The sequence below is a fragment of the Muntiacus reevesi genome, chromosome 8, assembly GCF_963930625.1.
Source record: "Muntiacus reevesi chromosome 8, mMunRee1.1, whole genome shotgun sequence".
Classification (NCBI taxonomy): domain Eukaryota; kingdom Metazoa; phylum Chordata; class Mammalia; order Artiodactyla; family Cervidae; genus Muntiacus; species Muntiacus reevesi.
In genome coordinates, this window is record NC_089256.1 from 61,437,294 (window position 1) to 61,463,765 (window position 26,472).

A 26,472-nucleotide genomic window follows, 5' to 3' on the forward strand; every position below is an offset into this window, starting at 1 on the left:
GTTTTAGCAGCATAGCCAGTATGTTTGTTCAATTAAATATTTTATTGCAATTCTTCCTTTTATAGTATAAAATGTGTGGAAAATGAAAATACAAGATCTGATGCTAGTGATCAATAAGTAGCAACTATTCTGCACTTTGTCAGTTTTTAAACTATGATCTCTCAGCTTTCAAACCCACTCTTCTATATTCTGCTTTGTGATACAGGGGTTGGGACTGTACAAGCCACATTTTTTCTTGACCAGCTGCTTCCTTTTAGGCTCTGTCCATGAGGGATGTTGGGGAGACTGCAGGGCTAGATGAGGAAGAAGAGACATTTTCCTCTTTGCTTCTGGTTTATTTCTGGCTGGCATCCTGTTCCTGTCGTCAGCATCGAGCAATGCTGCTCCTTCACTCTGGCAGAGGTAGTTCATTCCAGAAATAGTTTGTTACAGGTTGAGATGTGCTCCCCCAAACTCATATGCTGTAGTCCTTACCCCCAAAACCTCAGAATATGACCCTATTTGGAGATGGGGTCTTTACAGAGGTATTCAGGTTAACATGAGGGTGGGCTTTTTAATTCAATATGACTGATGTGCTTATAAGAAGAGGAAATTTGGGCACAAAAATATACATAAAGGGAAAACAATGTGAAGAGACACAAGAAGACCATCTATAAGTCAAGGACAGAGGCCTTAAACAGACCCTTCCTTCACAGAGCTTTCAGAAGGAGCCCCAGTCAAGATGTGTGGGGACTTGATTTTGGACTTTTAGCCTCCAGAATGTGAGACAATATATTTCTGTTAAGTTACCCAGTTTGTGGTGCTTTGCTATGGCAAATCTAGCAAGTAACATACAGTTCAGTCCAGTTTGAAGCTTTGCCAACTTACAAAGCCAACATGGTGTCCCTGAAGAGATACCAGCACTGCTAGCTGGCCCTGCTTCCTCCGAAGTCTGGGTCCCGGTCCACTGGGACTCACCTCCAAACCCCTAGTCATCTAGTGTTGGTTGCTCAAGTCATGTCCAACTCTTTGTGACCCCATGGACTATAGCCCACCAGGCTCCTCTGTACTAGGAATTCTCCAGGCAAGAATACTGAAGTGGGTTGCCAGTTCCTCCTCCAGGGGATCTTCCTAAATTTGAATAATTCCAACCTCTTCCCTTGGTTCTCCCAGCTTAGGAACTGCTTTCTGCCATTGCTTTCTCTCTGAGAGCTTAGTAATCTCTTTTTGCCTTTAGTTAGTAATTCTTTATTATCTAGTTAAACATTCCCTGTATTAAATTCTTTCTGTTAAAATGACAAGAGCCTTGTGGGCATGACCCTGGCTGCCTAGCTAGGGAGGTGGGGCTGCTGCCTCAGTGGGTCTGGAAGGTGGTGCATCAAACCAAAGAGTGTTATTCTCGAGACTTATGATCTAATAGAATATGCCTTGTTGGGTTGTGATTTCTAGGGGGATGTATCACCCCTTCCTTCTTTCTTATTTCTCCTTTTTGGAATGGAAAAGCCTGTCTCACCATTGTATTTGGAAGCACTTAACTTGCCTGGTTTTACAGGTTCACAGCTGGAGAGCTGTTTTGCTCAGGACGAGTCCTACCTCTAGTCTTACCTACATCTGATTTCGATATTTAGAGTTTGGATTTTAGACTTTAAAATTGATGCTAGAATGAGTTAAGACTTTGGGAGCTGTTGGGATGGAAAGAATGTATTTTTCATGCAATAAGGACATGGATTTTGGGGGGTGGGGTGGGCAGGGGTGGAACACTGTGGACAGAATTGCATCCCCACAAAATTCATATGTGGAAACCTCTAATCCCCAATGAGACTCTCACAGAGAGTATGACAGAAAGATCCTTCCTGGCATAACCCTGTATTGCTACTGCTAAGTCACTTCAGCCATGTCCGACTCTGTGCGACCCCATCCCTGGGATTCTCCAGGCAAGAACACTGGAGTGGGTTGCCATTTCCTTCTCCAATGCATGAAAGTGAAGTCGCTCAGTCTTGTCCAACTCTTAGCGACCTCATGGACTGCAGCCTACCAGGCTCCTCTGTCCATGGGATTTTCCAGGCAAGAGTACTGGAGTGGGGTGCCATTGCCTTCTCCGAGTAGCAGTAGCAGTAGCAGCAGTAGTATTAGGTACCTCTAATAGAGTACTTCAGACTGTACTAGGTACCTCTCCTCCAGTGCCAGAGACAAGAATCATAGAACTCATTAATACAATTGCAGAGTCAGACATGGCTGAGCAACTGAGCCCTCAGCACTCAGAGACAAAGATGGCAACTTCTGAAGCAAACAGTGCGGTGGACTTTGTTTTCTCATTTGAATATACATTGACTTAAGCCCATTTGCTGAGAGTTTAGTTGCTAAGGAAAAGCACTAAATAGAGGAACAGAATAAAATATTGAAGATATATAAAGATTGGATCTAAAAGGCTTCATGTAATTTCGAATGTCTGATTTTCTCACAGTAACCTGCATGTTTCGCACACTCCTTAGAGATTTTCTGTTCTCATGTTGGTCTCCTTAGACTAGGAGCTCCTTGAGGTAGAGTTGGGGGATATAGTCCTTTCTGTATCCCCTAGTGTCCATTACTGTGGCTGGTTCATACTTGGCATTTAATAATATTGATTAAACTTGAACTTAATTCTGGAAAAGGGCCAATTTCAGCTCGCCATCCTCAGTGTCATCTTGGATCTGTCAATGACCCAGGACAGAGCCTCCAGGGAAAGGGGCAGCCTAAATGTGCAGAGAAATGTACTTTGTCGACTTTAGACAAAGAAACGACTTTCCGTTAAGGTGGATTATTTTGAGAGCGCTAGACATAATTTACATATCAGTCAGTCAGGCAGTGGCCAAATGGTTCTCATGTCTGGAGGGAATTTATGTCTCTGCTCTTCTTTGCTTAGGGTTTGAAACTTTCCTTATTTAATAATAGTTGTTACTTATTTAACACTAACGTATGTCAGGTTCAGTGCTAAGGACGTTACAAAATTATCTCTCATTTGATAGCCACAACAATGCTATAAGATAGGTAACCCATTTTATAGGTGAAGCTGAGGCTCTGCAAAGTTAAGCAAATTGTCACTGCCACACTGAGAAATGCAATAACTGGAATTAAAATTCAGGTCTTTCTGACTTCAGTTTGGTCCTTTCCAGTGGTCTTCTGTTCTCCTGTTCAAGCAGAACCCCTAGACAATTAAGATGGGGTTCTACGGGACCCCTAAGCTCCTTGGGTAGATCTCCTGATGCTCTCTACACTAGGATCCTTTCTCCAGGTATAAGCCCTCAAATTCTGTTATTTCTCTGAGAAAGTGATGGCTAAGTTCTCCAGTCCCCAGTTTAAGTTAGTATACACTTTTCCACACCTCATACAGAAGGAGGCTATTTGCAGAGGCAGCGTGAGATTCAGAAGTGAGCAGGGACTTTCACTTTTCTGTACTGTTCCCCTCAATATCTCCTGCTGTATTTGTACCTAGAAGGGTTAATAAGATGATTATGTTATGGATAAACTATTGGTTATACACGGTACCTTTCAATAATATTTTATCTTCTCACATCCACATCTTATTATATCCACAATCCTGAGCAGCAGTGTTGTTAACCCAGACTGGAGATCATCTAAAGGGCCTTCCTGAATGCCTTTGGTATGTATTAAAATGTTTCTACATATTTTTTAAGAATCACAAAAGATCAGAGCTACTGAATCATATTTATGGCATTAGGTTTCCAGTATGTCAGGTTTAAAAGAATTTAGGCTAATCTGAGAATCTCTGGATAATGTGGATGATATATCCATGGACTGCATGAAAGCGTCCCTTGAAATGGAGATATAGAGAGTGGACTTCATGAACCCAATGTTTTCCATCTTTCATCTAAAGATGTATTGAAATTCTGTAGCATGAAATGTCACACAGACTTGGTCACATTTTTCCACGCTAGATGAAGTGTTTTAAGCATGAGAAGGCCACCTGGATGTTTCAAAATGAGATTGATTGGAAGTCCCCGTACCCCAACTCCCCCACCCCACCCTGTGCTGTGGAGTTATCCTCAGCCGTTCAGGTTTACACTTTTTAATTCTAATGGTCCATCCAGAGGTCACCTTCTCTGCTGGATTTATTTACTCAGTTGGGAGATGGTTGTAAGATTGAGTTCTTGGGGAAGTTCTGGCAGTAGCATCCCCACCCTGAATTAACAGTGTCAGTAGAACAAGGCGCAGCATCTTAACTCGGGCATAAGGAAAGCAGTGTTCTTACCAGGAAAGTCATGTCCTTACCACTCTGATCCTTCAGAGTGATTCTGAGCCTGTTCTTGGCTGCACCTTTCAAACCTCCTTGTCCATCTAAGCTGGAGATTGTGTGCTCCCTATACCCTCCTCCAAACATTTTGAATTTAAAACATAAAAGAATAGTATAATGAGCTCCCCCACACTCTTTGCTTTATCTTTATACAAAACATTTTATTTTGTTGAACCATTTGAAACTAAGTGGCAGGTATTATGATGCTTCATCTGCAAAAGAGCATTATCTCCTGGGAACAAACATTCTCCTACATAACCACAATGCCCTGATCACATGTAAGAAATTTAACCTTGCTGTAATGTCACTGAACACAGCTCACATTCAAATTTTCCTTACAGTGTCCTTTATAGCTATTTTGGGAGGGGGGACAATGTAATCAAATCTTTAATATCACTTTTGTGCTAGATGAATTTACATGTAAATTGAAAATGTCTTAGTTGTTTTGAATATCTCAACTCAAGGGACTCAACTTTGATTAATTTTGTATTTCGAACCCAAGTGCATATTCAGTACTGTTTCATCTAAGAATATTTTGAAACATGACATTTGACGTTAATACTTTCAAAACTCTGGAATACCCTGGGCCCAATATCCCCAATATGTTAAAACTAGAAAGATAACTTCTTTCTTTTGGTTGTTGTTGCTGTTTTTTTGTTAACCATTTGAGAATGCAGAGCTCAGTAATTTATTCACATTGTTGTGCAACACATCAGCAGGACTCTTTTTTTTTTTTTCTAAAAAAAAAAAAAAAGTATTTATTTGGCTGTGCCAGGTCTTAGTTGCAGCATGCAGGATCTAGTTCCCTGACCAGGGATTGAACCTGGGTCCCCATGCTTTAACAGCATGAAGTCTTAGCCATTGGATCACTAACGAAGTCCCTCTAGCACTCTTTTCATCTTGCAAAACTAAAAGCTAAACTCATACTCTTCTCCCCCAAACCTGTTCCTTTTCCAGTGTTCCCCATATCAGAGTGTTGGTAACTCCCTTCATCCAGCTATTCACACTAGAAACCTAAGCCATTCTTGAAAATTCCCTTTCCTTTACCTTCCATATCCAATCTATCATCAATTCCTATTGATTTTGACTTTCCTGGATGCTTCTCATTCATTAGCTTGTTTCTGTCCCCAACCCTGTTTCCCAGCCCATGCTGCTGCCATCTTATGCCACCTGGATCACTGTGACAGATTTCACACTGGCCTCCTTTTCTTCCTGCTTATCCATACTGGCTCCTAGTAATTTGTTATCCATACAAGAGACAGCTGTTTCCAAAGGGCAAGTGTCCTTCCTCACTGGACTCTGCCCATGCTATAGCCTCTGGCTGGACAACCCTTCATGCGGGTACTGCATATTTATCCATCACAACTTAGTTATCAGAGAAGTCCTTGCTAACTTCTCTGATGAGATCACATTGCCCATGATAAAGTTTTCCGCCAAGTGCATTTCCCTCGAACACTTAGAATGATTACAGTGCATGTGTTGGTCTTCCTTACTAGAGCAGAAGCTCTTTGAGGGTAGGAACTGTGTCACTTTTTGCTCACCCTTGTATCCTGAGCACCTAGAACACACTCGTGAAACATTTGATGAATGAATGAATGAATACATTTCCTTCTGGTCTTTTATCTATTTTCATATGCTCTCATGTTCGCAAAAATAGAAACATCTTGTACCTATGATTTTATAGCTTTTCTCCTGCACTTAGCTATAGGCAAACATTTGGGTGCTGTTTTTTATTGACAAATCCCACTCTTTTGACGTTTTGCTGTTTCTGATTTACTCCTTGACTTTCCATTTGGAAAGTCGACTTTAGGGTTGTGTATAAAGAGTAAACCTGAATTAGTACTGGCTGCTGTATGGTTTCTGACCTTTTCTACAAGGCCCATGTCTGGACCTGGCAACACCTCTGATCTGTGCAGGAAGGGTAGCCCAGTGGTTGGTATGTGGAGTCAGAGAGATGAGCTGCTCAGCACTGTTCTGCTTCTGTCTCAGTTAGGCTCATTTGAATACAATGAAAAGAGTCTCAATTAAGTTACTTCAGTAAAAGTAGAATCTAGGCAGAAATCTCTCTAAAATCCAAAGCGGAGCTGCAACTAGAGCTAGAAACTCGATCCAGATTCAGAGCAGCCTTGGGATTTGGGCAAAAGGAGTCCAGGGCTCTCCACCCAGTCTCAGGGTGACCTGTCTCAGCCACTCTCTCTATATAAGCTCTGATCTCCACTTTAGCTTTCGAAGCTCCCCTGCTTACTTACAGTGTTTGCTTTTCAGAAGTTTGGTTTCCAAACAGCTTTAATTTGGCATGGTTCTGACTCAATCTTTGGCATCTCTCGATACATCTTTTTGCCTCTTATTTTAGTTCTCTTGGAAAACTCTGTTTCTTTTTTCAAATTAGAGAGTCTCTAGTTGTCCCATCTGATCTTTTTGAGCCAGCTCCGTGTGTCCTTGAACTAATGTCTACATGCACGTTGCTGTCTTTGGATGGGGGCATCCACTTCTAGTTAGTAACAAACCCAAAAATTACTTACTGGGCAATAGAAGAGGTGAACTGGAAACTTTCCATTAGAATAGGGCATGGGCAAATCAGATGCTGTAACTGACTTACTTGGTACAGCCTGTGTGATCTGGAACAAAACACCCAACTTCAATTTTTTTTTTCCTTCCTACTGGGGTATGGAGAAAGGAATGTTCACCAAATCCAGTATCCTCGCCTGGAGAATTCCATGGACAGAAGAGCCTGGTGGGCTAAAGTCCATGGAGTACAAAGAGTCGGACACTACTGAGCGACTAACACTTTGACACTTATAGCTGATTAACAATGTTGATAGTTTCAGGTGAATCCAACTTCAGTTTAAAGCCTTGGTTTCCTCAACTGTCAAAAGAGGAAAACAACCTATTTTATTAAATTCTCAGGATATAAGAAAATAAGATAAGATAAAGCACACAGGATACTTAACCCAAGAACATGACAATGTTTCTCTTCATAGTAATAATGTCATTTATAGTAAATTAATTTTTATAATGAATATATTACTATATATTATGTATTTTAACACATTCTTTGAAAAATTGCATTTTTATATTATAAATATAATAGAGACTTCCCTGGTAGTCTGCAGGATAAGAATCTGACTTGCACTGCAGGGGACATGGGTTCAATCCTGGTCAGGGAATGAAGAGCCCACATGCCACAGAGCAACTAAGCCTGTGCGCCACAAGTACTGTCTTGCTACAAACAGAGAATTCATGCACTTAAATGAAAAATTTCAGGTGACGCAGATGAACAAATAAATATTAAAAAGTATAATATACATAATATGCTTTTATATACATTTGGAATAATGTATTTTTCAAATTACCTCTTTAATCTGGCTTACTTCTGGGAAGAATTTCCCAGGTGGCCAAATACTTCTGTAAATTGTGACTCTCAGGAGAATAACATTTCTGACACACAGGGTGGAGTGATGGGAATGTTTATTTCCCCAGGGGAGATGGTGGTCTATGTGCCCCTCTACACTGACTATATGGAAATAATCCAAGATAACAGGGGGATAATAAACAGCCCAGGGATACTAACAAAGACCATTGTACTGAAGGAGTTTTTTGGTCTGGAGCCAGAAGCCAGATTTAGAATAAAATGCACATACTTTCTTTTCTACAGAAATGCTTGAATAATAATAGCTAATGCTTACTGTATGCCAGGCATTGTGTGAAAGACTTCACATATTAACTCATTTCCCCCTCTTCACAACACATCAAGGTGGATACTGTTATTAGCTACAATTTACAGATAAAGAAACCGAGACTTTGATCTGTGTTTTTTTAGATCCTTTCCATAAACTATAACCAACTGACCTTGCTCTGACCTTATGCCCGTCTACAGTATTCAGTACTCTGAGCCCTGTTGTTGGTATTGCTGTTCCTCCAGGTCTAAAGTCTTGCCTTAATTCTCTGATGTCTTCCAGGGTTAACATTTTTCCATGAATTTCAAACCTAAGGCCTGCCATCAGAGCCCTTAATATCTCCCCCCGCCGCCCCCCTCCCCCGCCCCAGCCCAGAGGTCTTTGGGGCATTCCTGGTGGCTCAGAAGGTAAAGAATCTGCCTGCAATGCAGGAGACCCAGGTTCGATCCCAGGGTTGGGAAGATCCTCTGGAGTAGGAAATGGAAACACACTCTGGTTTTCTTGCCTGGAGAGTTCTATGTACAGAAGAGCCTGGTGGGCTACAGTCCATGGGGTTGCGAAGAGACAGACACAACTGTGCGACTAACACAACACAGAGGTCTTTTATTTTATTTTTTTACACCTATTACACCACAAATTTGTAGGGAATGGGTTCCAGCAGCTCAGGTTCCTCTCCACTGGTTCCTACATAGAATGCTCCTCTAGGGGGAGAAGGCCGGTGCTTCAGCTGAGCCCAGGTACTTTTCTCTTGGCTGTCTGTTTTTCTGATTACTTTCCTTCACACATTTCAGGAAGCCATCTCAGCTCTTAGAGGGCTGAACCTGCTCAGTGTTTACATTAATTCTCTTGTCCAGAGCCTTGCCCTTAACTTGTTTGTTTCCAGCAGTGCCAACAGCATGCTGGGTAACACTAGACTCTCCCAGTTTCACTCTGGGAACATTTGTGGGGAATTCCTTTTTGAACATGATGTCTACAATATCACCTTTGTTGTAGAAGTTGCACGTGGATGTGACTGAAGGAACAATTCCATGTTTTCTTAAGATAAAAAACAGGCAGAAATGTGGTTGAATCTTAAAAAAAGATAAAGATGAATGAAAGAAGGCATACCAAAATGTACATAACTATAATTATGCTTATATGCATTAAAAATTTTATACACAAAAACTATATTATTTATGGATGTTTATTTAGTTGGTAAATCTATAATAGAAAGTATGAAACTGTCAACATGGTTAATTGTAGGTGGCAGAAAGTGATTAGGACTAGGAAGAAGTACACGGGGTACTCTCCTGGTGATGCATCATATGCTCAGGTTATACTTACATTTGTCTTCACAATAATTTATTAAATTGTTCATGTCTAATCACTGGCTATATATTAATGTTACAGATTTTTTCTTAAAGTTTAAAGAACAAGGTTTGGCTTTGATACAATGCTTCAGAAACAAAGAATTGAGTTACATTTTTAATTTTGTTGTATTTGAAGTGGTTGGGTGGAATTGAATATGGCCAATGCTGTTTATAATCTGAGAGGTTGTAGAGGACAAAATGCCACGAAAGGCATTGGGTCATGTGCTGTCCTCAGCTCTCCTAGAGGAGGTGTTTAGAGTCATAGAGGTGAAGTTCTGAACTCTTCCTGGCCAAGGCCAGCAGGAGGAGTTTGGCTTGTGTGTGTCCTTGTGGCAGGCACAGGGAACTAGTTGTATACACAGCCCATCTTCTGTGTATAGAAAGCCTGTACACAGGCTGTAACTTTGTTCAGCTAGCACATGGCTATTTCTTGATCTTGGGGAGATGGACTAGTCCCAGTGGATGAATTGTTTGATGCAAACCAATCATAGTATTCAATTTATATTTCCTGGTGTTTGGTCTGAGGTGGCCAAGTGACCTGGAAAAGTATCACGGGGATTTCAGGAAATACTTCTCTCTCTAATAAAAAGAGAGAGATGGAGGAGAAGAGACCTGTGCTTTTTTGTCCTAATTTTGGACTAGAGTTCTGTGAAAACATGGTGTTTTGTACTGCGACTGCAATTGTGTGACCATGTCAGTATACCTTTATCATTCCAAGGGAGATAGAGTGAGAGATGGGAAAATCTGACCTTGATGACATCACTGAACTTCTGGATCAACCTGGGACTCCACACTTCCAGCTTCTTATAATGTGAAACTCTTATTGTTTAAACCACTTTTGATGGGATATTCTATCTTTGAAGCCAAAAACATCTTCTTTTTTTTTTTAGCCCTTGGCACAGCCTGTGAGATCTTAGTTCCCTGACCAAGGACTGAACCCGTGCCACCTGCAATGGAAGCATGGAATCCTAACCACTCACCTGCCAGGGAATTCCCAGAAGCCCAAAGCACCTTGATTAACAGAGCTCTGGATGAAGAACTAGTTTGGGGGGAATATCAAAGGCCCCGATTTTAGGAGTAAGTATCCATGGAAGAAAAGAAGAGCTGAGGCAGAAATGGGACTCCAGGAGAGGGAGTCACCATTGACCAGAAAAGAGAAAGGACTGGACTCTTGCAGATCATTGCTGCCCACTGCCACAAGAGGAATGAGTGCAGGTGCAGACAGCAGAAGCCGCTTTGGTGAGGTGCTGAGCACTAGGGTAGCTGTACTAGGCAAGCGCAGCAGTTCTCTCCCTGGGATACAGGAAGCCAGGGTCAACATGATGTTACAGCTCTGATAGCCTAGCTGTGGTGGAGGAAATGGGTGCCTTAGAGTTGAGAACTGGGTCCTGCCACTCACTTGAGCAGAGCTTCACTTTCCTTAGCTGTAAAATGAAGTAAGTCATATTAGCACCATTGGGTTGTTATAAGGATTAAAATATATTACCTCCTATAAATTTCCTAGGATATAGCAAGAGGTTAATAAAAGACAGTTTTTTCTATTTAATGGAGACCTGCAGATGCAATGAAAATACTTGACAATCCACTACTAGACACATGACCAATAGATGCTGAGTGAGTTCAGGCCAACTTGAGACTTCCTAGGGCAACCTGGTGTTGACCTACCTGGATTGGTCTTCCAAGAGAGAAGACCCTGGAGATGGAGCTTCTAGAGGCCATTTCTTCTCTGTCCCCAGAGGCATGTCTAAAACAGTAAACAATAGGGAGGGGGAAAGGGATCACTAATAATTGCCATGACATTGTTTTCCCCTGAGCAGGCAAGAAGACAAAGACAGATGACACGCAGTGTTGACAGAAATAAGAATGTCAGAGCTATGTAGGGCTTTCCAAGGTTACTGAGGAACTGAGTGGGGGACTCATCATGGGGTCCCGGACTCCTGGATGGAAGGAGGAAGAGGATTTAGAATGTCCCGTGTCCATTCCGTCATTGACACCTTGGGATATAGAAGCACCGGAAGTACAAATGTAATGACCAGAACCAGAGGCTTCCTGATCACGGATATGATGGGGGAGGTGGACCAAAATAGCCACACGGCACTAATAAAAGACTCTGAGAAGCCACTCCTTTTCTATGGAGCCCCTTCCTACACACCCTTCTAAGTAATTTCTAACCTTGTGATGATTTCAGAAAGAAGAAGAATAGAAGTTACTGGCGTTTGTAGTAACAGGATGAGAAAGTGCGAGACTTCCTGTTATGTGTGTGTGACAGCTGGTGATAAGTGGAGGGCCCTGCACAGGAAATCCGCCCAGCTTCTGCAATGTGACCTGCCTGAAACTTGGGCGCTCCTTCAGTCTGAGTGTTGATGGCAGGACAAAGGGGCACCTGGACCATGGACGACGTGGTAGAGAAGAGTTTGGAAGGGCCCTTGGCATCTTCTACAGATGAGCCCCCTGAGAAAAGGGGAGACCTGGTAGAAATCTTAAATGGGGATAAGGTAAAATTTGACGACACAGGACTCTCCTTAATTCTGCAGAACGGCCTGGAGACCCTGCGAGTGGAAAACGCTCTGACCGACGTCATCTTGTGTGTGGACATCCAGGAATTCTCCTGCCACCGCGTGGTGCTTGCCGCAGCCAGCAACTATTTCAGGTCAGCAGCCTAGGACTAGAGTCAAATTGGGTGCAGGTCGTAAGGGAAATCTGAATTGATGTGACAGTCCGATCAAACTGGTTGGCTGTTGTATTGACGGTTTGTCTATTTGTTTAGGTTTGTGTGTCTATTAAAGATATGTACAAAAAAGGAAGCTATTAAATCTTAGAGTTTAGAATTTAAGTCCTACTAAAAGAGAGCTTGCATCATTTCAAAGCAATGTTTATACCTTATGGTGAGCCTTAATGTGTATATGTCTTAGTCCAGAGGGTGGAAAATTACTGAAGTTATGGGACTTTTCCCCCCAACACCTGATTACTGTGTTGGAAACATAATGCTGTCTTTGTTCACCAACAGACATGGAGAAAATGATGTGGCCACTCTTAAAGTTAGCCAATGACTTGCTGAAAAGCAGGGGCTTCTGTTGTTGTGTAGGGAGTGGGGTGGCAAGGGAAAGCAGTTACAAAGGTGCTTCAGAAGTTAGAGACCCCTAGTTATAACAAACTTAGAGATCAGGGTCCCAACCCACTCTGCTCCTTCCTGAGCCTGGACTTTAGGCAAGGGATTTAATGCTCTGAGTTCCGTTTTGTCATCTGTAAGATGGGAACACTGATGCTTACCTCTCAGGTTTATTGTCATAATTAAATGTGAGAGGGAAGAGTTTCACACAGTGAAATTTAGAATTTAGTAAATGCTTGATATATCTCTGTCGAAATCTTCACCTCATTCTATTTCAGCTAAGAACCATGTAGTGAGCAAATTCTTGGGAGAAGGAATGTGGGAGAATCAGGAACCCTGTGAATTTGGCTGGATCCAGAGGTTTCCAGATCAATGTAGACATGGTAGGAACCAGTCCCCAAGGGAAATGCAGATGCAAAAGTTATTTGGGGAGCTTGAAGAAGAAATAAAAATTGTAATTCTTCTTATCAAGATTCTTCTTAACTCTTGGTTCTGGCTGAGGAAATTAAAAGCTATTTTCTTATGTAAATATCATGGAAGGTATTTTATTTTATTTTATTTTTTGAGATGTTTAGGGGAAAATCTTTGGAATTCAAAGAGCAAGGTCTATATGCTGTTGTGAGACTAATCAGGTCCTGTATGTAGACCAGGCAAGGGGATATCTGGGTTTGTAGGAAGTAGGGTCTCTATGTGCCAAGCAGACAGTTATCTGATTTTATTTTTGCAACAGCATGATGAAAGTGCCTGATATGCCCTTTTACAGATGAGGAAATGGAAACCCAACATGACATATCTAGTCATTGCTGGAGCACAGATTGGGCACATTTTAGAAATTTTTGTTTTTATTGCAATACAAACTGCCCCTAAATTGGAGGCTTTACTCCACAAGAAGCATGTAAAAGGTAACATATAGGCACAGCCATAAGGCTGGGTTGACGTATATAAACACATTACTTACTCCAGCAGTATAGATCATATGCTTTCACACAGATCACAACCCCTTTCAGAAATGAATGAAAGTCAATTTAGCCTATATATGTGCTGAGCACTTACTTTCAGGTTTATTCTTTTTGTTTTGAGTCACTAGAAAACTGCTATCATAAAACATGTACCTGATTACCAGTTTCATTAGCTGCTTGACCTGGCTACGAAACAGGACTGCCAGCCATATGCTTTTGCGTACATCACTGGTTTCTCTAGTCCTGGGGTTTCTCAGTCCAAACAGAAGGTGTTTGGGTTCAGGTCCTTCCAAGCCTGATGATCTCGAATACTTAGGGAGAGTGTGTGTGGGAGAGTGTGTGCCAGCCCCAGAGACAGCCATAGGGCAATGAAAAGCTGGAGGCAGCCACATGGTGAATGTGTCTGCCGGTGGATGACAAGTCTCTTCCCAAACTGCCTGGTCATGAAGGGGAATTCCTTCCATTCTTTTTTTTTTTTTAATTCTTATCTTGGTATTTCCAGGGTGATTGTCCCCCTATAATGAATGCAATCCTGGAGACAGGATTCTTTTTTTCCAGTGCTACTGTTTAAAATAACTTGTGTTGTTGACCACTTATTGTAGGTAAAGCCCTGTGCCACCTGTGTCACATACACTGTCCCACTTAGTCCTCATGACAGCCCCCCTGATGTGGGGAATTGTCTCCTCAGTTCTTGATGAGGAACGAAAGCTTGGAGTGTCTCAGTTAACACAGTGCCCAAGTGGGGTTGGGACCCAAGACTGACATCAAGTCTTACATTCCCTCACCACCTGACTTGTTTCTAAGATTTTGAAAGGGCCTGGGAGCCAAGTTCCTCTTATGGTCAGGCTTCGAAAGGGCAGAGAGTCTGCTCTATCTGAGAGACTTCAGACACAGCCCCCTATGCTCTGGAGGGCCTGAAGCCGGTTGTAAAGTTATGTAGGTTTTTTTTTTCTTATGCATTGACAATATAAATATTTTCCACTCAGTGATGGAGCCATCATTTATTTAACCAATCCTCTATCGACAGACATTTGGATTGTTTCTAATTGTTTGCTATTATAAACAATGTTATAATGAATAATCTTTTATGTCCTTTCATATGCATGCAGAAATGTCTGGGGGAGCCTTTCTAGATGACAGTTTGCTGAGTCAAAGAGAAATGCAGCTGCAGTTTAGTGGCCATTGCCAAATTCTTCTTAATAGGGGCTCAATAATTTTGAGCTCCCTACAGCCTTCCCAAAACAGGATAGCGTCTAACTTTGGGGTTTTTCCCAATCTGATAGATGAGAAATAGTATCTCAAGGTCGTTTTAATTTGCATGTCTCAATTTTGGTAAGGTCTAATATCTTTTATTGGGGTATGTTTTTGAAAGTTTTTTCAATTAATTAGTTAATTTTTTGCTGTGCTGAGTCTTCATTGCTGCTTGGGCTTTTCTCTAGTTGGGGAGAGTGGGGACTATCCTATGGTTGTGGTGTGCAGACTTCTCATTGTGGCAGCTTCTCTTGTTGAGAAGCACGAGCTCTTGGGTGCATGGGCTTCAGTAATTGCGGTCCTGGGCTCTAGAGTGCAGGCTCAACTGTTGTGGTTCACAGGCTTAATTGCTTCTTGGTATGTGGGGTCTTCCTGGACCAGGGATGGAACCCACGTCTTCTGCATTGGCAGGCGGATTCTTTACTACAGAGCCACCATGGAAGCCCAAATATATTTTCATATGTTTAAGGGTCATCTGCAGTTCTTTTGTGCTCAGTTGTGTCCAACACCTGCAACCCTATGTAGCATGTCAGTTTCCTCCGTCCATGGGATTTTCTGTGAACCATCATTTCATGGCTTTTCAAATAAAATTTATTTTTATAAAAAATTATTTTAATCAAAATATTACATGCAAATACTTAACAAAAAGCCAAATAGTATTTAAAAGCTAATAATGAAAACCAAAAATTCCTCTTCACTTCCTCCTCCTGTCAGTCCTGGTCACTAGAGTCCATTTTTGATGTTTAGCTGTTACTGTTTCTTCTGTTATTATATTTATATTTCTTTAAATTTTTTTAATATTTATATTTCTATAAAATATTCTTGTACTGCTCTTTCTTCATTTTTCAATGTTAGACATCATTCATTAATTTTTTAGTGTGTCTGATAAGGATTTAGCACTTAAACCCATCTCCCTTACCTATAATCTCTCAGTGTAATGCTATCACATTTTTGATACATTTGTATTAAAAGTGTACATTATACCTATGAAAACATTGTTTTCTGTTGAGCCAAATTGTATGTTACGGTTACATTTTCTTTCTTATAAAACTTTTTTTCTTTCCTGCAGTTAATAACTCACTCTTTTTTTTTTTTTCCATTTGCTTAGTTTTTGGGGTATTTTTTGCTCACAGCCTCTCCATGGTTATCTTTCATGTGGTCCAATGCATCAGAAGATCTGTCAGTTCTATACACCCCCAGCATCTTTATCATTCCCATTATCCCAAACAGCTTCTCTGAACCTGCTGCCCAGCTACTGTCTAGCTGCTTATGTAAACACAGTGGCTGTAAATAGGGACTATATTAGTAACTCAGACAATGTAGTTCCCTTTGGGGGCCTATTTAAACGTCTAGAGTGGAATGAGGAAGCTGGGAAAACACTAGAGTAGAGTTGAGGCTGAGAAAAGGGTGAGGGAGAATAAAGCTTAGAAAAATTTAGGGAAGTACAGGTTTAACACTTTATAGCAATGTTTTCAAAACTTTTATGAGACTTCTAGTGTCTTTTATAAGATTGCTACTCAGCTGCCACTTGTGTTTGCTTCTGGACAGTTCCCCAAATCAAAGTCGTTAGCAGGGCTTGTGCATCCTGCATACCAGGCCACACTTATGGAATGATCTCCATTTAAGCCAGTGGTTCTGTCCATTTGCAGGTGAGCAACTCACTGCAGAATATGGCAAATTCTGATGTTGACCCATGAGGGCAACCGTGTTGTGATTCCCAGGGTTGGCAGAGTACCAGTGATGTAGGGAGGTGTTGTCAGGCTACTCTTAGTCCTATGTGATAAGCCACTCTTCCTATGTGAATATATAAGCTTCCAGGCTGAGGCTATCAACAGCAAGCTCCTTTGTTGCTGCTGATGCCTAAAATCTCTGCCCGGACTTGGCTCCTGCCTTGTACCTCAGTACTTCAGTCTGTGGGTCTGGTTCCCTGAGGCTGTGATAAGGGGATTTTACCCATTAGCTACAAAAATCAAGGCCAAGGCCAGGAATGGGAAGGTACATTGTGGGTACAATTTATTAATAATTATTCTATATTAGACAATTACTGGGTGGCAGAAAGGGGTTCAAGGGTAAACTGGGCTTACCCTTAAGCTCTGTTTAGATGTAATTCTTTGCATTTTCTCCATAATAATGTAAACTACCTAGAAAGGAGCCAGCAAGTGCAGGTGATAGAATAAACAAAGATGAATTACAGCTGTCTGAGTCTGGATTTAAACTCTGGCTAATGGCGAAAACATCAAGGATTGCTACCGCCACCCTGGACGCTGCTGGTGAACTCAAATGAACTGATAATTTTAGTTCTAGCATTGCTTTGTGTATTTTACACCTTTAATATTATCCTTTTGGCAGAACCATTATGGTGGTTAATAATTCAGTACTATAGATCTATAGTCTCTTACCTGCAATTTCAAAATCCCCAAAGTCCTAAAAACGGGAAAGTTTTCCATAATTTATTTGATCACCAAATCTAACTGGAACTCCACTCACCTGGTGAAGAGACAGCTTCTGAACTGAGAGGCGGCTACTTAGACTCTTTATTTTCCTTAAGACAACTATTCATATATTCACTGCTGAGGTGCGTGCTAATGTGTTGAATTGAGGAGTGTTGGAGGTGCTATATAGTGTTCATGATATGGTAAAAGCCAAACAATTCTGAATGCCAGAGCACATCTGGCTGCAAGATTTTGCAGTAAGGGGTTATGAGATTTTCTGATAAATTTAATTTTCATTTTGGAGGTGGTTCTTCTACCTTTTTCCTGTATATTTTATACTTATTTGTTGTTCAGTCACTCAGTTGTGTCTAACTCTTTGTGACCCTCTGGACTGCAGCATACCAGGTTTCCTTGTACTTCACTGTCTCCCACAGTTTGCTCAAACTTGTGTCCATTGAGTCGATGATGCCATCCATTGAACCATCTCATTCTCCTTTGTCCCTTTCTCCCTCCTGTCCTCAATCTTTCTGAGCATCAGGGTCTTTTCCAATGAATTTATACTTATATTACATACTTATACTTGTAAACATAGTTTCCATATAATCTGCATCTTGCTTTGCACCCTTTTTTCTTGTTATCTTTAACCTATAGTGCTCCATAGTTTTCATAAATACTATTTATTTATTTATTTAGCTACCATTTTTAGCAGATGCATAATATGAAAGTCATTCATTATGAATATAGGTTGCTTTCAAAATTTTGTTTTTATAAAGTATGTGGTAATAAACACCTTGTATTAAGTACTTAGGGCTTCCCAGGTGGCTCAGTGGCAAAGAAACCGCCTGCCAATACAGGAGACTTAGGATGTGCAAGTTTGATCCCTGAGTTTGGAAGATCCCCTGGAGGAGAAAATGGCAACCCACTCTAGTATTCTTGCCAGAATAACCCCATGGACCGAGGAGTCTGGAGGGCTACAGTCCATGGGGTAACATACACAACTTAGTAACTAAGCATGCATACACATTAAGTGCTTTTCACAGTTTGGAAATGTAAAACTAACATTTTTTGAGTATTTATTGCATGCCAGGAACTTTGTTGGATTCTTTTTTATTTGATTTAATCTTCAAAATATTGGCAATTAAATAACAACAAATTGATGGCTTTTGTCTCCATTTCACCCTCCAGGGAATTCACTTTGATAGGAAGAATGGTTTCCATATTGGGACCCAAACTGAAGGTAGACCTCTCCACTGGGCAGAAATATGGCTGTTAGGACATTGCCTGTGGAAAACCATTAACTCCCTCTCCCTGCCATGCACTAGTGTGGTCCACATAAGCTGAAAATGACAAGAAGATGTAAAAATTATTGCCTTTGTGTGCATACACACACATGCACAGGCAGGATACAGTAGGAATGCTCACCCAATTTGAGTCTGGGGGCTGAGCTGACAGATCCTGGTAGCAGCGACCCAGCATGCCTGAGGGTACTGGCCTGGGTCAAAGGGCTAAGTAAAAAATAAACATGCAGGTCAGGGTGTGAGGTGAAGAGACACTAAGCTTTGAAAGCACAGGACTTCAGAACCTGTGGGACATCACTGGGGCTGGAATCTGTAAGTGCTGATAGAGTGGAAAGAACACCATCTCAAAGTTCTGTCACTGGCATTTGAGTCCTTCCCCTGCCACTTCTTGGCTGTGTCAATACTGGAGAAATTGTTTGGCTTCTCTGAGGCTCAGCAAATTATCAACAACACAGTGAGGCTAATGATTTGCATCTACCTCTCCTGGTGAGTTAGTCTGACATACACATAATAAAATAGATTCATTTATAAATGTATTTCTCTCAACATTTTATTCTTGGAAATAAGTCAGATTTCTTAGTTCCAAGGAATAGAAATTAATTGACTCTTTTGGGAAGGGATTTATGTGGGTAACTCCTCCCCAAGGCTGGAGTACCAAACTCAGAAAACAGACAGCAGCAAGGGAGGCCAGGCAGTGTCCAGGACCAGACCCTAAAGCCACTTCTAACCTGTGATGAGGAGGACTTGGAAGCCAATGCTAGCACAGCTGTGGCCCCTGGCACAAGTCCACTGCTGTCTTGGGGAACCGGAGGCTGCTGCTACTTCTGCTGCTTTTACCAGAATAGATTCTCTGTTTCTGCCTCTTTGTGTTACCAGCACCCAGTTCAGAGCCTGGGGTTGGTTTATCTGATTGGTCAAGTCTGAGTTAGACACATTAGGTTGTTATCTGTGACAGAAGCTGGGAAAGTGAGCATCAGGCTTTTGTAGCTTCTGGATAGGGAAGTGGCTTCTGTGCCACACACCATCTTATTCAAATGGAGTTGTGCCACACCTAGGGAGGGTTTCAGGTGTTGGGCAACCAAAAAATGCCAAGGATTCTTTACACACAGCTATTATGTGACAGGCCTACATTAGATACAGAACAAGGGTTAAAGTAATACAAGCTAAACAAGTATTAGGGAATTTCACTGCTGTTGTCACATATGCATCAGAAATAAAGCTTCTGAGATCTTAGAAGAGAAGAGGACCTTTACTTGTATTTTTACTCCTCCTTTCCCTCCAATTGTAGGTAGTCCTTTGCATACTATAAAGTAGGCTGAACACCGAACAGTTAATGCTTTTGAACTGTGGTGCTGGAGAAGACTCTTGAGAGTGCCTTGGACTGCAAGGAGATCCAACCAGTCAATCCTAAAGGAAATCAGTCCTGAATATTCATTGGAAGGACTGATGTTGAAGCTGAAACTCCAATACATTGGTCACTGGATGCGAAGAGTTGACTCATTAGAATAAGACCCTGATGCTGGGAATGATTGAAGGCAGGAGAAGGGGATGACAGAGGATGAGATGGTTGGAAGGTATCACCGACTCAATGGACTTGAGTTTGAGCCAGCTCTGGGAGATGTGAAGGACTTGGAAGCCTGGTGTGTTGCAGTCCTTGGGATCATAAAGAGTCAGACACAACTGAGCAACTAAACAACAGCAACTGTACATACCTGTGAGAATGTGTGACGTGAAGGCATCATCCATCTTATATGGAACTGGAATCAGCTTGAAAGTGTGATGAGCTGCCGCTGCAGGAGCAGACACCCTGTAAATGTTTGACATGAATAAAAACTTGATATTCCTCCCGCAGGTTCTGTCACTGATTAAGTGGCATCCTGGTCAGAGCAGGAAGAACTCAAAGAGTCAGGAGTCCATTGCACAACTGCAGAAAAGGGAAGGATGATAAAGCGTGGTCACCACAGGAAAAACTAGCAGGAGCAGTTAGGAAATCCAAAATGCTTCAGTACATTGTGGATTCAACAGGCCACTCATGTGACCCTCTGGGCACAGATGTGCCATGCCTTCAGACTCCTGCAGATCTTTGGAAGATGCTGGCAGGGGTTGCTGTCTCAGGGCAAAAGTGCAATCAGGTCTTTTGAATTCTCAATAAAATGTCATCTCTGACACTCCTACCCTAGCATCTAGGGCATAGGGATCTTCTTTCAATCAGGAAGAGAAAAAAATATTCTTCTCCAGTTTTGAATAATGTTCCATTTAGCATTCAACTAAAACACAACAGAGAAATAATTTCGTCATTTACATCTCAAGTTCTGACCTTTATCTCTGAATCAAATACACAGATATGTAACTGTCCCTCTATGAAAAATGCCTTTACAGAGCTAGATTCTAATATAGTAAACACCAAACAGCTCCTGGGATGAGAGGGCCAAATGCCAAATATCTGTGTTTTTGATAAAACCACCTTGGAGCTCACCATCCATGCCATTGCTCGATGTTCTATATTGGTCAGCATTCTCTGGGTTGTGAGGGATAGAAACTCAAAGTCAACCAGCTTAGGCAAAAGAGGAAGGTGTTTGGCCACATAACCAGAGCATAGGAAGGGCCAGCTACAACAGAGCCCAGGAGAAAGAGGAACAAGGCCTTGGAGGCCGTCAGGGAGCTCCCTTCCCACCCTCAAGGCTTGTTGCTCAGGTGGGGTTGCTCAGGTGCACTGCAGCCTCACGAGGGAGAATTTGCCTGTTGGCAGCTCTGAATCTCACTTCTCTCGGTTTTTGTTCCAGAGAGCACGGAGGGGTAGCTGCACTTGGAAAGTCCCCAAGAAAGACTGACTGAGCCAGCTCCATTCAATTACCCAGTCTGAGAGTAATCACTGGCAGGGACATAGGGCATGACAGTTACCCCAGCTCAGCTCAGGAGTCCACTGATGGACAAACAGGTGTGTGTGTGTGTGTGTGTGTGTGTGTGACAAACAGAGAGAGAGGTCAGTAAAGCGGTGAGAGCTCCTACGTTAACCACATGATTGGAGTAGAACCTGGGCGGGAGGAAGAGCATTTTCTAGAAAGAATAGGGGTAACTGGACAAAAGGAAAAGTACATTTCCATTATATAATCGATCCTGGCTTACTTTTTAATTAACCAACTTGTTACACTTCCAGATTTGCTTTGACTGTCAGGAAGCTCAATGCTTTAGGTTTCCTTAGCCTAGGTTTCAGTGATACAGTCTTTTCCTACTTTAATCCCTTAGTTCTTATCTTCTTATTTTTTGTGTTAGTTTGTGTTTTATAATACCTCTGCTGCTTTAGTATAAGCCCTCTCAAGCTCTTTCAGAGAGGCCATTTCTGTATAAAAAGATAAATTCCCCTTGTTATGAAAGAATATCTCTTAGCCAACCTACATGTCCTCTGTCAGCTGTAAGGATTCTTTTATTCTTTTAATACATGTGACATTTTTGGAAAGCTTCAACATTTTTGGAAAGGCTACAATAATTGCAGGAATGCTGATATGTTATGACTCTAAAACACAATCAAACCAAAAGTTGCATCATGGCTTTTTTCTGAGGAGGCACTCAGAGATCCATAAAAAGTAACCATCAACAGTTTTGCATATAATGACTCAGGTCTGGGGCCAAGTAAGAGCTGACTGTTGTCAGGAGATCATATGTCATGTGGAGCAAGCTCAGACTTGCAGGGGGCTGTTATATAAAGGGCATTTTGGTGCTGGGAAGATTAGGGGAGGGTTTGTGTCTCGTGAATAATTCCAGGAAGGTGCGGTTGGTGGACCCAGCACACAAACGAAACGACAAAGATTCCACATATATATGTGTTAATATATGATTGTTTTTCCCCTTCTGACTTACTACACTCTGTGTGACAGACTCTAGCTAGGTCTAACCACATTTCTACAAATGACCAATATCAGTCCTTTTTATGGTTGAGTAATATTCCGTTGTATATATGTGCCACCTCTTCTTTATCCATTCATCAGCTAAATGGTCCAGAGGAACCTATCTGCAGGGCAGGAATACAGATGCAGATGTAGAGAACAGATGGGTGAACACAGATGGGGGAGAGTTAGGGGTTACAGTTGTCCTGCAGCCTAAGCACAGGACCACAGGAAGAAGGGTAGGGTTGGAGTAAAGAATATTCCAAGGGCCAATAAGGCCAAGAGAGATGGGCAGGAGTGACCATGAAAGGTTCTTGGGTTAGGATGAAAAGTCTGGAATGTATCTTATGGGAAGTAGGAAGCCAGGGAAGAGTTTTTAATCAGGAAAGTGAGAACGTGATCCAGTCTCTCTGTTAAAATAACCCTCTGGTCTGTGATGTGGAGGTCCTGACCTCGGGCACCCTCAGGTGACTACAGAAATTACAGGTAGAGAAGATTAGGTTGGAATTAAGGCTAAGGCAGTGGGGATGAGGAGACAGTTTCAAGAGACATTCAGAGTCCTCTCTGAGGGCCCTCAGGGCAGCCAGACAGCAAGGAAGAGGGTGGCATTGGTTGGTGAGAAGGGGAAGAAGAAAACAAGGCTGGGGGACTGGAAGACAAACCCTACTTCTCTGAGCTTCAAGACTGGAAAAAGAAAGAGAAGGTAGTTAAGCTCTTTCAATCCTTCATCCACCCATGCCACTCCTTTGTGGTGCAGAGCTCAGAAACAGAACAAGTAATATCAAAGTCAACTCAAATTCTGAACTTCTTTTTAAAACCACTTTGAGGGAGATATACATCATACCTGTTCCCCTCTCTTATCCACATCTCTGATACCTGCTGGCTTTTCGGATACCTTTGTATGAATTAAAAAAAAAAGTCTTATCTGGGCAGACCAGTTAGAAATAGGTGCTCCTTTCCCTAGGGACTGTAGCAATCCATGTCCGGGCTCAAGGCTTGGCGAGTGCAGCTGGAGGTCCAACCCAAATCTGACCACATCTGGGTGGCCCTGAGGGTGGCCCTGAGGGTAGCCCGGCCTGAGGGAACTTCTCCTTCACCTCTTGCTTCAAAATTCCTCTCCATCCCCAGCTGGAACATCTTTTGCCCTCCCCGTTTCCCCTGGATTCTGTGTCATAAAAGTCCAAAAAACAGTATTGGAGGTCCATATTCCTCTTTGGCAGCCTGTGGTAGGAGAAGTCTGGAGCACATGTATAATCATCTTTGTTCTATCACAAGATGGATAACTTTTAGGACTGGGGAAGCCTCAACATTTGATCACCTTGGGGTGAAGATTGGGACCAGTTCGCGTGTTTTTAAGTGGTCCGAGCCAGGGAGTGCTCAGAAAAATTTCACAAAGCAGAGGCTGAGTCTCAATTTCTGGAAAATGGCATGGAGACCATAAGAAATGGGGTTCTAGGGGGCTGAGATGGAAAATGTTTGGGAAAAGAGGATGATAAGGAGCCTCCAGGGCAACAGTCTAGTCGGATATGGCAGTAGACAGCAAGCACAAATGCTGACTCTGCTCCCAGCCCAAGGGAAGTGAGAATCAGAGCAGATCTCACTGAAGAGGGTTGTGAGGGAAGTGGTGTTTTTTTAGGGGAAGCCAGGGGAACCATTGGTCAAAGAGATGAAAGATGTGAAAAGCAAATTAAAGTGAAAAACAATCACCATGCTTTGTAATGTAAAATCTTGGGTAGCAGGGCTCAGGATAAATACTGTGGGACTGGAGTCCCAATTTGGAGAATCACTAGAAAACATAGCTCTTCATACACATACCTTGCTCCCATCAATCAATCTTGAAGGTCATTGTTACTTATTCTCATGGCAGTTAGAGGAGAAGCGTGGGTTTGGAGACGAGGGGAGTTCACTTGGCCTACAGGACCAAGTATAGGACTGCATATGTAGTTTCCTTTTCATCCATCCATCCAACAATAGGCCAGTAAATAAGAATTGAGAGAGAAATAAAATCCAACACCTGCCTCTAAGATCCTTAAGAATCTAATAGAGGGAAAAGGCACAGTAAAAATAGGCTCTATTGGACTTCCCTGGTGATCCAGTGGTTGAGAATCTGCTTGCCAATGCAAAGGAGACTCAGGTTTGATCCCTGCTCTGGGAAGATTCCACATGCCACGGGGCAATTAATCCTGTGTGCTATGACTACAAAGTTCGTGCAGCAACTACTGAAGGCCCTAAGCACCAGTAAAGACCCAGCACAGACAAGTAAATAAATAAATAAAATTAACAATTAAAAAAAAAAAGCCCTGTAGAATGTACAGAGTCCTCTCTGTAACCCAGAGTCTTGATGTAAACAGAGCACATGTTGGAAACTGCTACCTATGGGATGGGGAAGCAGAGTACACAGATCAGACTGTGAAGGGCCATGCGGAGTAATGTTGAGAGTACTTTAGTGTTTCTTTTTCTGGGCACTTGTTATACAATCTTCTTTAGCATTTGGTCCCATTTGTTATTCAGGATTTCTCTTGTCTGGTTGTGTCTGTCAGGATTCTGCATTGCAAATGGCAGATACTCAGTTCAGACTGGTTGAAGCATATTAAAAAAATAATTTATCTCCACACATGATTTGAGAGTTCAAGCATATTGGTTTCAGGGTGAGTTGGATCATTGTGATCAAATAATGTCATCAGGACTCAGTTTCACTGTCTCTTGTTTCTACTCTCCTTTGTGTTGGTCTCTCTCTCAGGGAGTCTTCACACATGGAAGCAAGAAGGTCTCTAGCCTCTCAGAACTTTTATTTCTCTCAGCTCAGCAACCCCACTGGGAAGAGTTTCTCTTTCCAATAATTCTGGAGAAAGTTCTGGAATTGGTTTCAATTGAACTGACTTCTTCACGTGCCCATCTGTGACCCAGGCACTGTGGCTTGGAAGACATATGGACTATGCTAACATTAGTCTAAGAGGTAGGACTAGTTCCATACAACCTTCCCAGACTGCTGTTGGAGGAGGGATAGCTCCTCAAAAGAAAATCTGAGCAGTCCTCCTAAAACGATTAGGAATGATGTTGGGTAGCCAAAATAAGAACGTCCATTATATCTTTGTGACTAAATCATTGCTGAATTCTGGCCACAAGCATTTGCTGTGACTGATGCCATTGTTTTAAGGTTTTTAAAATAACATTTATTTCTTAAAAGTTAACATGTGCATAACAGGAAATAAAAAAACACAAGAAGCTAAAAACAAAGTCATTCATAATCGCCATCGGTTTACCGATGCGTCCTTTGATGTGTCCTACTAGGTCTCATTTGTGTATTTTCACAACTAACCCTCCTTTTTATGTAATTAAGACCATACAGTTGTATATCATGCTGTTTCATATATCATGAATCTTTACCATTTCAAAGTCCCAAAGCTATGAGTATTTTGATAACCAAGAATATACTGTATCAACTCAATCTGGAAGGAAAAAAATTGTAATCCTGCCTTTCTTGGTGACAAAAATTTCAGAAAAGACAAAAATGGCAAATGGATGACTGATGTGTATTCTGCCTGACCTTGCACGTCAGTACAAGCCCTTCTTTCTGTCATAAATTTGGATGGGCTGAGGCCATTGATGCCATGCAGAGGCCTCAGCAATGGTCCAGTAGGGCTGGGAGGGCTGATTCTATAGAAACAAGGCTGGCGTTCGGTCCCATAGAGGTACATGTGCAGCATCCTTAAGGAGTGGTGAACTTGGGCAAGGGGCTTGGCAGAGACAATTCTTTTGAGGTCTGATGGTGTTTAGAGTCAGGTGGGGGCAGCTCCAGGGTTCCAGCCTGTCTGTTCATTTGGAGCAAATATTGAGCGAGCCGCTGGGAATTCAGGGAGCTGATTCCAGGCCCTGAAGAGAGACAGCAGGGTACTGTTGGTCATTTCTCTAGAGTGGAAGGAGAGATGGCCATGAACCTCCAAATCCCTCTCTGAAGGCACCCCTCCAGGTATATGAGATTTACATGTGCGCAGCAGATAAGAACAAGGAATTGCACACTGTTTGTTACTAACAGGGCTTTGCTACCACATCCTGTTTCAGAACTCCTAGGTCTAGTGAAATGTGGTACTTGAATGTAAGCTGCAGGGGCCCTGTCTAAACAGTTAAGTTAGAGAAAGACTTAAGAGGCTAGAACAAGGCCTGCTTCCATCTGAACCCCCACCAGGTTGGGAAGTGGTGAAGGAGTACTATTCCTGCCCCACAAACTCCCAATGTAGGGGGC

General features: G+C 42.1%; 1 protein-coding gene across 1 annotated transcript in view; it reads left to right on the plus strand.

Annotated features, from left to right (window-relative positions):
* Positions 1–11,659: 11,659 nt before the first annotated feature.
* The window catches only part of KLHL6 (kelch like family member 6), a 53,998-nt gene continuing 39,185 nt past the window's right edge, over positions 11,660–26,472 (plus strand). Inside the window, exon 1 of the mRNA XM_065942679.1 lies at positions 11,660–11,946. Coding sequence (XP_065798751.1) covers positions 11,660–11,946 — 287 coding nt within the window. The remainder of the gene's footprint in view (positions 11,947–26,472) is intronic.